General features: G+C 34.5%; 2 protein-coding genes across 4 annotated transcripts; one reads left to right on the top strand and one right to left on the bottom strand.

The window, feature by feature from the left end:
* Positions 1–72: 72 nt before the first annotated feature.
* On the bottom strand, positions 73–4131 carry LOC133186847 (MORN repeat-containing protein 2-like). 2 transcript variants are annotated; one of them, XM_061322202.1, is made up of 6 exons: positions 4049–4131; positions 3240–3302; positions 2770–2793; positions 2065–2145; positions 737–980; positions 73–343 (listed from the first exon to the last, which is right to left on the bottom strand). In XM_061322202.1, exons 1-6 carry the CDS (start codon positions 4056–4058, stop codon positions 238–240), a joined length of 528 nt encoding a protein of 175 aa, XP_061178186.1. In that variant the 5' UTR covers positions 4059–4131; the 3' UTR covers positions 73–237. The 2 variants fall into 2 exon arrangements, with proteins under 2 accessions (XP_061178186.1, XP_061178185.1); XM_061322201.1 differs by lacking the exons at positions 2770–2793; positions 3240–3302.
* A 168-nt stretch (positions 4132–4299) lies between these two features.
* On the top strand, positions 4300–17121 carry LOC133186846 (dihydrolipoyllysine-residue acetyltransferase component of pyruvate dehydrogenase complex, mitochondrial-like). Of its 2 annotated transcripts, none has more exons than XM_061322200.1 (12): positions 4300–4465; positions 7753–7841; positions 8238–8461; positions 10687–11001; positions 11292–11426; positions 11864–11949; positions 12196–12336; positions 12728–12809; positions 13490–13570; positions 14190–14264; positions 16282–16346; positions 16550–17121. In XM_061322200.1, exons 1-12 carry the CDS (start codon positions 4356–4358, stop codon positions 16677–16679), a joined length of 1533 nt encoding a protein of 510 aa, XP_061178184.1. In that variant the 5' UTR covers positions 4300–4355; the 3' UTR covers positions 16680–17121. The 2 variants fall into 2 exon arrangements, with proteins under 2 accessions (XP_061178184.1, XP_061178183.1); XM_061322199.1 differs by having other exon boundaries at positions 7750–7841.
* The last annotated feature ends 1048 nt before the right edge of the window (positions 17122–18169 follow it).

The following is an 18169-nucleotide window of genomic DNA, read 5'->3' as shown; positions in this document are numbered from 1 at the left end:
TGTGTCAAGTTTTTCTTTTGGAACTCAGATTTGTTCTTTTCCTAAAATTCTTCAGGTTTATCAAATTCATGCTTTTTATGAATAGCATTTATTATTTCACATAAATACAAATATACAATACATAGTACTTGCAACCGTTCATGAGATATTTACATGTGATCATAATGAAAATGTGTGTCTTTACTTTTACTAAGTTTGTAACTCCAGCACAGCCTCGTTTTTTTTTTTTATCTTTTCTTAATCCATCTTGAGTTCAAACCTTAGCCCTGGGGCAGCTTTATATCGGAAAGTCCCCGTCCACATTTGCCCCTCAGTATCAGTAAATTGTCCGGTGCCCTCCATCCTGCATTAAATGGAATTCACTTTTTAAGTAAAGTAAGGCTAATTTAGATAAGAATTTCGAATAATTGGCGAAGCATGCAAATCTGATGTATATTTTACGAAAAATTATTTAGTGCAAAATGGATCATTAAAAATCTTTATTCAAGACAGAAATTTTAATTACCTGTTTTTTTAATTTTATTTTTTTTTTATTTATTTTCTTGGATAGATGTGTTAACCACATGTTATTAATACAAATGTACATATATTAATCAGCAAAAGTCTTGAATTATTTCGCTTAGTTTAAAATACATGTAAATGACTTTCGGGGAGAAATAGGTTTCCCTCCTCTGTTAAGAACACAAAATCGTGTATGATTATTTACATGTAGTTCTACGCCTGCTAACTAACTTACTTATTCTCGTTGAACTGTCCTTCATAAAATGAGTTATTTTTCCAGGTATATTTTCCTTGACCATGAAATTGATTATTAACAAAGTCCCCCTCATACACCGCCCCGGAGGGGTGAGTCAGTTTTCCCTTTCCGTTCATTTTATCTCCCTTCCACTCTCCTTCATACACTGCCCCGTCTGTTGTCGTGTGGACACCGTGACCGTTCCGCTCTAGTGAACCGTCACTACCATGTTGATATTCTCCATCTAATTGCGAAAAGACAAATGTTTAATTTAAAAAGCATAGGCATCAGTACATTCTTGAAAACTATATAACAGCTGTCAGTAAGGGTGGGGTATCACTAGCTAAATTTCATATGTAATACACAACAAATAATGTTCTGACCGAGTCAAAAACTGTCTCCTCTGTTTGTGTATAAAATTCAGCTATTTCTCTTAAGAGTTCTGAGAAATTCGATTCGATAAAATGGTACAAGAACCGCAGTTTATTTGGATTGGTACGGAGGATTAATTACTTTTAAAACAGACCCTTCCTTATTCTGTCTGCATAAGTAAGGAAAAGTATATATTGCTTCCGTGAGGCCTCAGTAGTTTTAAGACTGAGACAAGAACACGAGATTGAGTCAAGAACACCCTTGCTTGGTTACTTGCTTTGTGTCACTTCGCAGTGGTATTTGAACCTGCGACGAAGGGTCATTTTCTCTGCATCCTATTGAATGTCATCCGAGTTAGTGTAGCCCTTCTTATTGTTTCTGTCTATGTTAGGGAAGAAGTATACACTTTACATTCATGGAAAGGCTTCCGCTTTTGTCTGGGTATTGGATGTGGGAGGGGGTAGAAACCTATGGTGAATGAATCTTTCTAGTATTTAAGTATCAGTCTTCGTTGAGGAAAATGAAAATCCTCTTGTAGATTACTACTTACAATGATATGTGTTATGGGAGATGCTGACAAATTTATAAAAGATACTTCTGTGGCCGTAATACGCTTCCGTACTATAGAGCCCTTCTAGATAATGAGTTAGGAAAGATGTAAACAATGGATCTCTACGTGTATCTGTTAGAGAAGGTGTAAGCTATTGAGCTTTATACTTACTGCATTTGTATCCGTTAGGAAAGAGACGTCAGTACAAAATTTTTAGTCTCGACTAATCTCGTCGAGATTAGTACCAGCCTTATTTGTATCCATTGGAGAAGACGCTAGTAAACTTATCGTTACTGTGTCAGTTAGAAATGAGCTCTATTTCTGTATTCATATTCGTTAGGGAGGATGTAAACTATATGGAACACTTATCCGTTTGGGAAGATGTTGGACATACAGATCTACTTACCATATTTGTCTCCGTTAGGGAAGATGTAGACGCCATTTGTAGGTGGAGCAGGCACTTCTTCCTTCTTTTTATCTTTTTTATCTGTAACATTGGGATAAATAATAAAATATTATTTTTGTGCAGCTCGATACAATTTTGTCTTTTCACTGAAAGATAAAGTTTTGGTATATCTGCACCTGGAAAAAATATTTATTGTTGTGCAAAAAAGAAAATCAGAAACTTTAAGTGGGTTAATCAGTTATTGAATTCGTTTGGTTTCCAGTTTTAAAGAAAAGGTGTAAATCAGAATTTATATTATTTATTACCCGACTTCCCTCATTGGTTTGCTTTATACTTAAGTCATATATGTACAACACACCCACAACATAAAGCCTTTCCACTTATTGCATGATATAAAGCTATGGCAGGAACCAAACAGAAGCTTTGCATCAACTCTTCTCCAACATGAGCGCGGAGCTCTTCATAATTTTACTTATAAATATTAATGATTTTCCCAGTAAGTTTTATGTCATGTAATTAATGATTTAATGTACTGTAATAATAAAGCAGGGACAAAAAAGTCAACATCAAACATGTGTGTTCGTTTTATTAGTTGCAGTACTATAACTAGAAAGCAATCAGTTATATCCAAGGGCCCCTTAATGTTCTAATCACTAGTGCTAAATTTTTCGTAATTTCCCTCACAACGAAAACCAAACCCCTTACCATTCTGATCGCTGCCTACAGTCTCTGTAAGAAATTATAGACACTAGTATCAAGTTGTGCGAAAGCTTAAAAAAGTAGACAAATACCAATTCAATTATTTAAATTCTGGGCAGAAAGCAAATTCTACATTAAGCATTTAGATTACCAGTACATGATAAAAATTAGGAAAAGTAAAAAAAAAAAAAAAAAAACAACTTTGATAAATTGTTTTTCAACTAAATAATCATGGTACTCAATATTTATCCCCTGCTTTCGTGGATTCAGGTACAGATACATATAAACATATCTGTAAATGTGCAATCATCAATTGGTGCAATGTGTTTAATTTATTTATCATTGTGATTATAAAGCGATAAAGCTTGTGATGGAGAATAGGTTCTTAGAAATGCAGGTGGGCCTGACCACATGGACAATCACCAGAAATTAGCAACACCGAAAATACACCATATCAACAATGTATATAACAATACCAGGTCGTGGGTTTAGGTCAAAAGTCACAGCCTTAGTTCCTTGTTTTGAATGGGTTTCATCTGCTGCAAAAATTAATCTCTCCTGTTATACCTTGTACACCACCCAAAAAATAGCAATAACATGAATCACTCATAAACCGTAAGCAAGAGTAAACTTAAAATCACCAGGAATCTTGTAAGAAATAAATGTTGACAAAAATAATTGCTTATTTTGAATACGACAGACTTAAAGCTCATCCTCGCTTCAGATTTAACGTCACATACATATATAATGATACCCCTTTGAAACCTTCACAGATAAAATTGATGAACTGATTAATTAATTAGTATATACCGAAAACAATCACAAGGAAACTGTACGTGAGAATATATCTCTAAAACATGATAATCAAAATGACCGACATACTCACATATTATAAAGCGAAATAAGATAAATTTTACAGGCCTTTCACAGTGCTAAATAGAGTTATATTCGATTATATCTTCTTTCCAAATATGCTGTTAAAATGTTGCAATAATGCTTTATAAAAGAAATTGCTGTTAACATTTAAATAAGCCCCAGCAACCACGATAAAGTATAAAAATGACCCCACAGTGTATTTGAATAATGCAATCTTACCAGTTAAATTTTCTGTAATACAATATGATTTTAAGAAGCTTTACTATGAAATATGTGTGTCAAAATAGGTCACAATAATCCTTGTTACGATGAGTTTTTTTTAGCTTTAAACCATTATTAAATATGTTTAAAAACATAAGCAGCAAAAATCCATTCAATGAATAATGTTAAATATATAGTATATACATACCAGCTGGCATTCTGTAGTGTTTACAAATTCTTCTCTCAATGCATGGAGGCCGCCATTAATTTATTCGTGACCATGGATACACCTCTGTCTGTATTTTCGTATTTCAACTTCAGCTAGGCCTATACTAAATCTTGAAAAATATTATCGTTGATAATAATGAAAACTAAGTGTTAAGCAAATCGGATGACGTTATTTATTAATAGATAAAAAAAAACGATGAATACGAAAATAGACAGAACGTTGACTCCAGACAACTTCCGGTGACATTGGGACTTGTATTTTGGACGATCGGCAGAACAAACTCGTTATGCTGCGTCCACAGAGTCTGGCGAGGGTGTTATCCAAGTGCAAAAAGTCAGGTTCGGTATCTTTGAGAGTAGCCTCCACAAAATCTGCCAGTGCGGCTAGGGCATTCAGGTAAACGTGACATCATGCACCCAATCTCAATACTGTTAATCAGGTCCAGCACAATCTCTTGATTTAGCTATATAGCTTGAAATAGCTATATAGCTCTATTAAGCTATTCAAAATAGCTTGATAAAGCTGTTTATATACAGTTTTTCAGAAAAATGTTTTTTGTAAGAAATAGACAAAAAGTTGAATGTATTTGACTATTCATATATTTACTATGGGGTATCAAGACAACAAGCAAAATCAAAGATAGTTCTAACATTGCAGCATATGAATACTTTTAAGCAAAAGATGAATTTCCATTGTTTGAGTAACTGTACACTACCCTGTGTGCGTTGAGGCGTGGATAAGTATGATTGCTTCTCATTGTACTGAATTATTACCAATCAATTATCTTGTTGACCATAATTGGCCTCCTTTATAATTTCATTGAAGAAGTAACTGTATCAATTGCTTTATATAGCCCCAAAACTTTAAGAACTTTGAGTACAAAGTCTTTTAAGGAGACGCAATTTGATGACTGATTTTTACATACATTATTTTCAGAAGAGTTCAAGGTTGAATATTATCACTGCACCAAGGTGCGACTTTTTGTGCATGCTGAGAAAATAACACATTCAAGAAAAAGGTGTGATAAAATAGCTAAATCAAGCTATTCTGAATAGCTTAATAAAGCTATATAGCTAAATCAAGCTATATAGCTAAATCAAGAGATTGTGCCGGACCTGTTAATTACAGGGGCTTGCTCCTGGTGTGTAAAAAAAAAAAATCATGAAATAAAAAATCATATACAAACTACTAAATATACCAGGAAAGACGCTGTCTTTGACCCCTTTTCCCGCTTCAACCCTTGTTTTCGTTTTAATTCCCCGTATTATGGAGACCGATTCATCACCTCTGTTCTTTAAAATAGTCCTTTTCCTAAGACACTTCCATGAGAGGAATAAACATTCCCTTAAGAACCTCCAAACTACCCACTTCAAATGATTAATAATCCCAATAACACCCATTAGGGCTGTTGTCGAGGACAAAAAGGAAAACTACATATGGAAACCTGGGAGTAAAGCACAGTACGAATTTTCTTGCCCGATTTAGTTGGCTGCAATTTATCAAAAAGACATGGTATAGTTTTTTATAGTTGATCTTGACACATGCAGGAAATGATGTCTGTATTTAAAAACGGTTATAAGAAGTAAATCTACAAGTTCCTGTTAGGACTGGGCTAGTGGATTTTTGATGAGGTCTAGTAGAAATTTTGGGAAGGAGCCCAACTGGTCTAGTACTTGTAACAGGAAAGGAAAGAAATGCAAGGGACCAAACTGGAATTAGATCACCAGTGATCAGAAGCTCAACTGGTAAAGAACCTGACAAAAGATTCAGCCATCATGGGTTCAAATCTCAGTCTGGTCCATCACATTTTTCTCCTCTCTGTTAATTTGTTGCCATGCCCTGGAAGTGACAGGTGAAAGATCTGCCAGGGGAGAGCCTGGGTTGATGTCTTCAGGGGATGAAGACCTTTAAGGAGGATAGAATGTTGCAGTCAGATGGGTCGATTGCAGGTGACCAGATAGCTCAGTTGCAAGGGCACCTGACTGGAGATTCAGGGAGCCTGGGTTCAAATCTGGGTCTGGTCTGCATTTTCTCCTTTCCTGTTACATACTCATAAAAATTAAAAGTCAAGCCTTGAAATTTATGGGACCCTGGTAAATAAATGTGACAGATTTTATTGTGAAGTTTTAAAATGGTGACAAATAACCTCCTTTCATAGGTGCGCCAAATAAAATAAAATCATAAAATGAAAATATATACAGTTAAACTTCGTTATCTCAAAGTTGACGGGACCGTTGATGAACTTCGAGATATCCGGGGGTTCGACATATCGAGGGTTATAATTCAAATGAACTTCAAATAAACTTAGTGCAGTGAACATGTACTTAATAGTAAAAACATGTTAAATTCCTTCTTGTTTGAAATTCTGTATACGATTTCTTTAATATGCATGTACATGTATTTAGCGATCAAAAAAAAAAAAAATTACATCTTCTTCATAATTCACAAAATAAAAGGCTTGTATAATATGCACAGAAGTATAATCCTTCTACCAACGTGGCAGGTCAACCGCTAGCATCGTTTCCTATGTGTACATAACCGGATATCGTCTATGCATTGTAAATTTGAAACCGATCGCTGTCAGAATAAAAAACGAAGTATACATTTTCTTTTATTGGAAAAACATGTTCATATATGTATAATCAGTTAAAAGAAGATTATTTTACCATGATAATAAAATCAAATGCAAAAGAAGAATCACTCACTTTTGTCTAACAACAGAACAACACTGAATCACAGGGCACTACAGCACAAGTTTTTCACTGCGACACACGCTCACATGTTGGTGTGTACGGACGATTATAAATTCTGCACGCTCATTTAGGGAAAATAAATTCTAATTGCATCAAATTACAGAATTTTGTTTCACTGCGATGTTTATGATTTTCACTTTCATATCCATAAACTTTGTATGCGCGCATATTTCACAGCATTAAATAGTGATTATCAAGATAAACGTACCCAAGCCACAAAACAACGTGTCATCCACACCTATGCATTAGACTTATACACACAAACTTTTGCTTGCATAATTACAATCAAGGTAAGCCATACATACACTTCGTATGATTATCGCGCTATTAATTATCTGTTGATCACAGGAACACAGGTAACCCGAGCGTGACAGACAGGTGGGTGTTATCAATAGAGCATTCAGTTTACCTAACGGACTTGATCATCAGAGCGGAAAATTATCCTGACTTCGAGATAACACATGTGATTTTAATGAATAGGTACACAATTTTACTTCGAGATAACCGGGGTATTCGACATTACCGTGTTCGACATAGAGGGGTTTATTTTAATCATTTATAAAGCAAATTTCGTCGGGACCGCGGCCTTACTTCGACATATCCAGGGTATTCAAGATATCTGTGTTCGAGATTTCGAAGTTTAGCTGTATCTTCTAAAAAAAAGTACAAAGCATGAAGCTTATCTCCATGGTAGATATTATCAAATATTCTTGGTATAGTCAAGCTTTTTTTCAATCGTCAGACACATTATTGTCGTAAAGTAATAACTCTATCAAATAAAGTTAGTCAGATTTTTACAATGTTTGTAATATCTGTGCATTTCTGTAGTGAATCTCGTAATGCTGCTCATACATGTCGTGTATAATGCTCTCCCCCTAGTAAAGGACCTTATAAACTCATAATAACAGGTACTGTTATACATTTCAGCAGATTCAAAGGATATCCTCAAGTTTCAAAAGGAAGTAATCTTTTAAGAGTGTCAGAGAGCAATGTATTCAACAGATATTACAGTTCTGCAGGTAAAGTACAGTTGAACTTCAGTATCTCGAATACATGTACCATGGGTATGTCAAAGTGAGTTTTTAAGTCACAATCACCTTTTCTCTATGTATTGTATCTTCAATATCTCAAATCCATTGGATATCTCAAAGTTTTTTCTCATTTTTTTTTTTGAGTTCAAGATAACAAGCTTTGATACTATTTTTTTTTCTTTTGTCAAATGATATTTATGAATAATTTATATAAAATGTTGACTGAATTTGTAATAATTAACTTTCATTTGAATGTTGTCAACTCTCTTTAAATTCATTTTTTATTTGATATCTTATACTTTGTGTATTATTAAATTAAACATGAGAAATGTACAGAATTATTTTCATTTACTAACATTTAAATAAAACTCTGATTATAAACAGACTTGCCCACCCATTCAAAAGTTGTCCTTCCTGCTTTGTCTCCTACAATGGAGACAGGAACTATCAGTAAATGGCAGAAGAAGGAGGGGGATAAGGTCTCCGAGGGGGACCTGTTAGCTGACATTGAGACAGATAAAGCCACCATGGGATTTGAAGCCTCAGAGGAGGGGTACATTGCCAGGATATTTGTGGAGGAGGGTACCAAAGATATTCCCATAGGAAAGGTATTCATTTATAAAGGTTTTATTATTAAGAAAAAAAAATCTTTCACTAATTATAACTTTGCTACATACATTCACATTTAGGAATAATTATGCTAATCACCAAGGGAAAAAACTCCTCCCAGAAATAATTAACTTAGTCTTTATGTTGTGAAGCATGCTAATGAACAACACAGACAAAGTCTTTTCTGATGATTGTTGTACGTAACAGTAGGCTAATGAACAACACAGACAAAGTCTTTTCTGATGATTGTTGTACGTAACAGTAGGCTAATGAACAACACAGACAAAGTCTTTTCTGATGATTGTTGTACGTAACAGTAGGCTAATGAACAACACAGACAAAGTCTTTTCTGATGATTGTTGTACGTAACAGTAGGCTAATGAACAACACAGACAAAGTCTTTTCTGATGATTGTTGTACGTAACAGTAGGCTAATGAACAACACAGACAAAGTCTGATGATTGTTGTACGTAACAGTAGGCTAATGAACAACACAGACAAAGTCTTTTCTGATGATTGTTGTACGTAACAGTAGGTTAATGAACAACACAGACAAAGTCTTTTCTGATGATTGTTGTACGTAACAGTAGGCTAATGAACAACACAGACAAAGTCTTTTCTGATGATTGTTGTACGTAACAGTAGGCTAATGAACAACACAGACAAAGTCTTTTCTGATGATTGTTGTACGTAACAGTAGGCTAATGAACAACACAGACAAAGTCTTTTCTGATGATTGTTGTACGTAACAGTAGGCTAATGAACAACACAGACAAAGTCTTTTCTGATGATTGTTGTACGTAACAGTAGGCTAATGAACAACACAGACAAAGTCTTTTCTGATGATTGTTGTACGTAACAGTAGGCTAATGAACAACACAGACAAAGTCTTTTCTGATGATTGTTGTACGTAACAGTAGGCTAATGAACAACACAGACAAAGTCTTTTCTGATGATTGTTGTACGTAACAGTAGGCTAATGAACAACACAGACAAAGTCTTTTCTGATGATTGTTGTACGTAACAGTAGGCTAATGAACAACACAGACAAAGTCTTTTCTGATGATTGTTGTACGTAACAGTAGTCTAATGAACAACACAGACAAAGTCTTTTCTGATGATTGTTGTACGTAACGGTAGGCTAATGAACAACACAGACAAAGTCTTTTCTGATGATTGTTGTACGTAACAGTAGGCTAATGAACAACACAGACAAAGTCTTTTCTGATGATTGTTGTACGTAACAGTAGGCTAATGAACAACACAGACAAAGTCTTTTCTGATGATTGTTGTACGTAACAGTAGGCTAATGAACAACACAGACAAAGTCTTTTCTGATGATTGTTGTACGTAACAGTAGGCTAATGAACAACACAGACAAAGTCTTTTCTGATGATTGTTGTACGTAACAGTAGGCTAATGAACAACACAGACAAAGTCTTTTCTGATGATTGTTGTACGTAACAGTAGTCTAATGAACAACACAGACAAAGTCTTTTCTGATGATTGTTGTACGTAACAGTAGGCTAATGAACAACACAGACAAAGTCTTTTCTGATGATTGTTGTACGTAACAGTAGTCTAATGAACAACACAGACAAAGTCTTTTCTGATGATTGTTGTATGTAACAGTAGGCTAATGAACAACACAGACAAAGTCTTTTCTGATGATTGTTGTACGTAACAGTAGTCTAATGAACAACACAGACAAAGTCTTTTCTGATGATTGTTGTACGTAACAGTAGGCTAATGAACAACACAGACAAAGTCTTTTCTGATGATTGTTGTACGTAACAGTAGGCTAATGAACAACACAGACAAAGTCTTTTCTGATGATTGTTGTACGTAACAGTAGGCTAATGAACAACACAGACAAAGTCTTTTCTGATGATTGTTGTACGTAACAGTAGGCTAATGAACAACACAGACAAAGTCTTTTCTGATGATTGTTGTACGTAACAGTAGGCTAATGAACAACACAGACAAAGTCTTTTCTGATGATTGTTGTACGTAACAGTAGGCTAATGAACAACACAGACAAAGTCTTTTCTGATGATTGTTGTACGTAACAGTAGGCTAATGAACAACACAGACAAAGTCTTTTCTGATGATTGTTGTACGTAACAAAACACAGAATTTTCCTTGTCAGATACATTTTTGTTGCAGAGATAAGATGCATGTAAGAATTATACCAGTCAACATGTGTGTATTGCTATTTTTTCAGCTGTTGTGTATAATCGTGGAAGAGGAGGGAGATATTGCAGCATTTAAGGATTATGTTCCCAAACCGGAGGATGACCAACCACCGGGTGGGTCAAAGCCAGCTTCTACACCCCCACCACCCCCTCCACCACCTCCAAAGGCAGCTCCACCACCTCCTCCTCCCAAGGTGACAGCACCACCCCCGCCACCTGTGGCAGCAGCTCCAGTGACACCACCACCACCTGTGGCAGCAGCGCCACAACCTGTAGCAGGTGGTGGAGTCCCAGCCACACCTTATGCAAAGAAACTTGCAGCAGAGCGTGGAGTGGATCTTTCTGTAAGAATTTATTTTTTAAGATTATTTTGTTGGTTTTTTTGTTAAGATACGTGTTTATAGAGAGGCAGAGGAAATTAATAATATCCTATGTACCCATTTCCATGTTACAGGTTAAGATACAAAGTTATCAACAAAATCTGTATATTTAATGACAGAATTTCTTTTAAGTATTCTCTTTGTATAAGATGCTGTGTCATAGTATTCCTCTTGAAGAATGTATTGTATACTGGGTAAGTAGAACATGTTTTGTTAAACAGAATTTGGGGATAATTTGGGTTTAACTGCTGTAGATGGTGACCGGGTCAGGACAGGGAGGGGTCATTCAGGCGGAGGACGTCCTAAGATTCCAGGCCCCAGCAGTACCCTCACCTGTCATGGCACCAGGGGCGGAGTACACAGACATTGAGCTATCAGGCATGAGAAAGGTATGCACATTCAGGGTTCTAATTGGCGACTAATTTAGTCGCCATGGCACCTAAAACTTTTCTATAAGTCGCCAAATTGGTGACCATTTTGGTGTTTGTCAAATTACTGAACTATAACCATTTTCAATTTTTATTTCATAAAGAGCAGAAAAGAAGTTAAAAAGTTAGCAATGGACATATCTCTATATGTTGACTAATATCAGTTTTAAAATTTACCTGGCGACTAAAATTTGCATTGGCGACTAAATGTTTTTGATTTGGAGCCAGTTGGCGCCTAAATTTTAGAAGTCACATAGAGGCCTGACATTATGTCTCAGGCACTCTTTGTGAGTAATTTGAAAGCAAAATGCAAATGCTTTGGTATAGATACATAGATCCATCCCTTAGATACACTGTAATTAGAAACCAGTCATAAACAAATTCTTTTCTATTGGTAGACAATTGCTAAACGATTGCTGGAGTCCAAACAGACTGTTCCACATTACTATCTGACCATAGATGTCAACATGGATGGAATTTTACAGTAAGTCAATATGATTAGTGAAAGGAAAATGTTCTCTTGTAATAAAACTATTTTGTTATAACATATTATTTGTACAAGTGTAATGTTTATGAACTTTCATGAAATGGTTTTTAACCTTCTGGCCCAGAATTGAAATAAACTTATCTATATTTTATACTGTTTCTGTTCGTCTCACTAATTTGATCAGGTTTCTTTTTTTTTTTAGCAAAATTTACAATAACTTACTATCTATTTATTTTTTTACAGGCTTAGAAAGGAGCTGAATGATATTCTCTCCAAGGATAAAATTAAGTTGTCAGTAAATGACTTTATTATCAAAGCCTCAGCATTAGCTTGTAAGAGAGTTCCAGAGGCTAATTCATCATGGCAGGGAGACTTCATCAGGCAGTAAGCATTTCACAGAATTTTAAATCCCTGTTGTCATTAAGTGCATGCATTATATTTGTAAAACGTAAACTGAGAATGAGCTGGGATATAACTTTAGCTGGAATACAGTAAAACATGGATACAACGATAGAGTCATGCTTATAGTGACATGATTTTAAATCCCTATAGTTAAAATCATTTTATGAACTTATCTGGTTTATAATAAATCAGAATTATTGTTATATGCTTGTTTTACCCAGTACTTTATGTAATTTTTTGGTATACCATAAGAATGAAGTCACTTTTTCTTATAGAATTTAAGTATATTTTACCACACGTATCATCTTCAAATTTTAAGTATTTTAAGGTGAATTCTTTGGCAAAAGTGATATTCTTAGTAATTTCATTTCAGATACAATTCTGTTGATGTTAATGTTGCTGTGGCTACAGATGCAGGGTTAATTACTCCAATAGTTAGCAGAGCTGATATCAAGGTATGTCTATTATTTCAGGCACAGGTTAGCCAAAAAAAATAAATAAACAAGATGTGTTTGTGAAACACTATGCCCCCGATGGTAACACAATTCTGGAGTGGGAGGTAGACTACAGTGCAATAGTTATGGCCAATGTTAAAGTTTTTCAAATGTAGGTCAAAGGTCACAGTTGAGGTCACATGATCAAAAATTTCTGTACCAATGGAAAGGTCTTGTCGTAATAAACACTCATGTCAAATATTAAAGCCTTACCCTTGACAGCACAATAGTTATTGGCTCTGTTAAAGTTGACAACAGACAAACAGACAGACAGGACAAAAACAATATACCCCCGGGATCATTCGATTGAAATTGATATGTTAATCAGTATCTGAGAACTTTCATAGTGTGTACTGTTGCACTATCATGAACAAATACAGTTGAACTTCAGTATCTCGAACATTGATATCTCAAATACCATTGATATGTGGAAGTGATTGGGAAGTCCTAACCACATATTTCTTAAGTATTTTACCCTCGATATCTTGAACCCTCGGATATCTCAGAAGTTTTTTCTCAGTCCTATCAAGTTCGAGATAACGGGCCTTGACTGTACTTTTAATTGAAAGATTTTCATGTATTTATTTTTATCTTTAAGATAGAGGGAAGAAAGACCTTTTTATGTATCTTTCTTTTTTAAGGGACTTTCAAATATCAATCAAGATGTACAATTACTAGCTGCCAAAGCAAAAGAAGGAAGATTACAACCACATGAATTTCAGGTAAGTCATTTGCAAATGTTTAATTCAAATGATATGATGTGTTTAGAATTTTACAAATGATAAATTATCCCTCCTACATTAAGAAGAATATTTACTTTCTAAGTTTCATTTATTTGAACTATGTCAAATATATATACCGGTACTCAGAATTTAATAAGAAAGGCAAGTTTTGCTAAAGTTGCTGGATTACAACTGTAAGATTTGAGGGATTACTTCCTAGCAGTCTTGGTACTTACGAATCATGTCTATCAATTGATTGGACAAATATCCAAATTTAGTACAACTTTTAAGCTGAGTTGAAAAAAATATCCATGAGCAAAATAGTTTTTCATGGCACAAATGTTTAAAAACTGAATAGATCATCTGAGAATATGGAATTGCTCAAATCATTAACCGCTATACATTGGAGAATTTTAAAATTCTTACTTTACTTGAAAGAATATTTTTGTGCAAATTGAAACATATTAAAATGAATGGCTGAATATTATCTATGTGATATCAAGATTTTTTTTTCCCCCACAATTCCAAAAATCTGAACTTTTCTACACAATTCATTTTGTGTATAAATGTGTAAATACATGTACTGCACATTATAAATTGTGATATTTACATTGTTTAGGGAGGAACATTCACCATCTCCAATTTAGGGATGTTTGGAATTAAATCCTTTTCAGCAGTAATAAATCCGCCTCAGGTAAGATACCCACAGTACATACCGTACACAGTAAAAACACGCTTATAATGAAGTGCCAGGGACAAACAATTTTACTTTGTTTTAAACATTATTTATTATATCCCTCAAGTTAACAATATATTTTAAAGTCACCGGGAATGCAAATCACTTAGCTGTAAGCATCAAACCATTAGAAGCATATTCACTATAAGCATTTTTTTACTGTATTGGGTATTTGCACGCTGCAAAGTTGATTTTTTTTAGCAGATCAAAAAAATTCACCGAAATATAAAGCACCAACATTTCCATTAAGTTTGTACAGTTATTGTACAGATTATTATAAAATAAATATAGTATCTCCCATGATTTGTAGTTGAATATGATTTTTATCCAACGAGTTGTGTGTTTTTTATCCCCGAGCCTTGACGAGGATAACTGGATAAAAGTCATATCCAACTACAAATCATGAGAGATTCTTTTTATCCCATGTTTAATACTTCACAACCAATGTTTTACACTGTTTTATATAGGACTCCACTTTATTTTACTTCATCACTCTAACGCAAAAACCATTGTGACGTCACAACTGCACTTAACTGTGGATTATGAAAAAATTATCCAATGAGTCATATCCATGGGATAAAGGGGTAAACATGGGATAAAATAAAATAAAAATCTGTTAGAAAATAAAACATTATTATCTTAGGCCATCTTTGAAAAATTCTTTGGTTGCCCTTTCCAAAATGGCCAGTCGCAAAATTTTTTTTTAAACTCCAGGAAATAATCATTTTATGCATTCCAGAAAATAAATTTTGAAATTCAGAATTGATGTTGAAATTTTTCTGTATATAAAAAATTTCCACCTACCTACAGACCCAAAATTTTCATCCTAAGTCAAGGCAAACAAACATTATTTTAAAGTTGGCCTTAACTTTTTATTTTTTAGCTCACTAAGTTGAAAGCTCAAATGAGCTCTCCGCCATCCCTCCATATGAAAACTTTTCACATTTTCAACTTCTTCTCAAGAACCACTGGGCCAATTTCGAACAAAGTTGGCAAAAAGCATCCTTGGGTAAAGGGGATTGTTAGTTGTTCAAATGAAGGGCCAAACCTCTTTTCAAGGGGAGATAATCAAGAAAAGGCAAAAATAGGATAGGGTAATTAAAAAATCTATTCAAAAACCACTTGGCCAAAAGAGATGAAACTTATCTGGAATCTTCTGAGGTAGTGTAGATTCTTAATTGTTCAGATCATGGCCCCCAGAGGTATTTGGCCACAGTAAGGGATCAAAGGGTGAAAACTTTATAACATAATGTAGATTCTAAATTGCTTAAATCATGGTCCCCTGGTGTAGGATGGGGCCACAATAGGAGATCAAAGTCTTGCATTGGACTGTATAAGAAAAAACATTCTAAAATCTTCTCAAGAACCACAATAGAACTATTATTTGCAAACATTCTCAAGTTGTATGGATTTATTTTTTTTCAAATTATGGTTTGAATTGAGTTTAAGTTGGTAATAATCAGGATCAAATTTTACCTGAAGCATGTGTACAGAGAAAAGAATTTTCTTCTCCATAATTGCAGGGCCAAGTTAGTCATATTGATGATGAAGCATCCTCATGTTGTGAGAGACCATCTAGACTTACAGTGGGGCCATAATATGGAGTCACAATTTTTTTCATGGGAATGTAAAAATCCTTTTTAAAATCTTCTTAAGAACAGCAGGATTTAGTTACTCAGGTGAACATTGTGGCCCTTGGGCCTGTCGTTTTATATATTCCCTATGCCAAAATTACCCGATACATGGTAGAAATTACTAGAATGTACACCATCAGATAATGAGATTTACTTTTACTGACTGGTGAATATTGTACATGCATTAGGATGATTACGTATGCACAAGCTGTATTTCACTATTCTGATTGATATTTTTAAATAGATTGAAATTATATCCAGTAAAAAGATTTTTGGGATGGAAGGGGGGCTCTTGGCATGCAGTCATTTATTTAGTTAGTTTGAGTTTGTTCTTTTTACAGGCCTGTATTTTGGCTGTTGGGGGAGCAGAGAAAAGACTCGTAGTAGATGAAGATAGCAATTCTGGGTAAGTCAGGACGTGTAACACTCATCGCTATCCTTGTATCCTAATTAACTGTATATATTGTAGATTCCATAAGAACTGGAAATTTTGGCAAACTGTTAACAATTATTTTGAAAAAATAACTAGTTGATTTAATTGAGATGACCAACAATGCACAAAAGTGGGTACATGTATTACATGTCATACAGTATTTTAATACATAACAGATACCGAGCTGCTAACATGATGTCGGTAACGCTAAGCTGTGACCACAGAGTAGTAGATGGTGCGGTGGGAGCTCAGTGGTTAGCAGAATTCAAGAAATTTATGGAGAAACCAGAGACCATGCTATTATAGCAGACCCTTTGTTGACGTTCTAGGAAATTTTAAGAATTTACATTAGTGCTTATGAATTTTAAGGGAGACAACTCAGTAGACAATGTAAGTGGAACCTCGGCACACACAAAACTGGATGATGCGAATCTCATTATGACAAGTTGTGGGATAAATGTTACTGTGTCTTAGGAGTTTTATATGTAAACAAGTGCTGTTTGTTTAACAACTGTACATGTATATTTATTGGCATACTTTTGACATATGCTTGGTTATATAAATGTTCTGGCTTTCAAGTAAGAATATTTTGGTCTGGGTCAGTGCATCATCTCAGTATATATGTTGATATACTGCCATGCTATATTTACAGGTAAAGAATTATGTTTAATAATTTTTCATTACTGTTCATGGATTTTAATTGTTTTTTTTTTTAATGTTATCAAAAATAAATATATGTGTACCAAGATATGAAAGTTTTTTTTAATTGTTTGCATCATCCAATTTGTATTCATATTCCATTAAAGAAGTGGATTTAATTTGTTTGAAATTTAAATTCAGTGACTTTGTGATATTTTTTGTTCTGTAAACTGTGAAGTTGGTGGTCTTGTTAAAATTTATGAATTACTTAGAGATAATATATATAAAGTGATGTGCAATCCTTTTAACTTGGAGTATAAAGTGTCGTATGAATAATTTTATCATTAGTATCAGAAACTTAATTCTAGAGGACTGTACCTCGTCTTTCTAAGAATCCACAATATTTCAGGTTCAAAGAAAAGTGATGCACAACAACTGTAGAATAGTTTAATACCATAGTTACCTGTGATCAAAATTTTAGATGGGAATACATAGGATAAATCTTAAAAAATCTTTCTCTAAAGAACAGCAAAGCCATGGTTAGTCATATCATATGGAAGCATCCTCAGGTAGTTTACATTAATGTTTGTTCAAATCACTACTTTCAGGGTTAGGGAGGGATCACAATGGTTGATCAAAGTTTTACATGGGAATTTATAGGAAAAATCTTCTCAAGGATAGCAAAGCCATGATTAGTTATATACATATAGAAACATCCTCAGGTAATATTGATTCAAATTTTTCAAATCATGACCCCCTCCTCCTGGGTAGGGTGGGGCCACAATGGGTGATCAGAGTTTTACATTGGAATATATAGGAAATATCTTTAAAGAGCTTCTTCCTAAGAACAGCAAATCCATGATTAGTCATATAATTTAGAAGCATCCTCAGGTAGTGTAGATTCAAGTTTGTTCAAATCATTTGGGGGGGGGGGGGGGGGGGGAGCCACAATAGAAGATCACACATAGAAAAAAATAATCTAAAACCATGATTAGTCAAAGAAATATGGAAGCATCCTCAATTAGTGTAGATTCAAGTGTGAACAGATCATGCCCACTTTCCCTCAAGTGGGGTTGGGAGGATATTTGTGATCACTTGATTACTGAACCGATTTCTGCTTTTCTCCTGACCAATGTGCTCAGGTGAGTGATGTGGCC

This window comes from Saccostrea echinata, unplaced genomic scaffold (assembly GCF_033153115.1).
Source record: "Saccostrea echinata isolate AGI-Se365-2 ecotype Australia unplaced genomic scaffold, CSIRO_AGI_Sech_v1 ptg000014l, whole genome shotgun sequence".
NCBI classification, from domain to species: Eukaryota; Metazoa; Mollusca; class Bivalvia; order Ostreida; family Ostreidae; genus Saccostrea; species Saccostrea echinata.
This window is presented reverse-complemented; position numbering and strand designations above follow the sequence as displayed.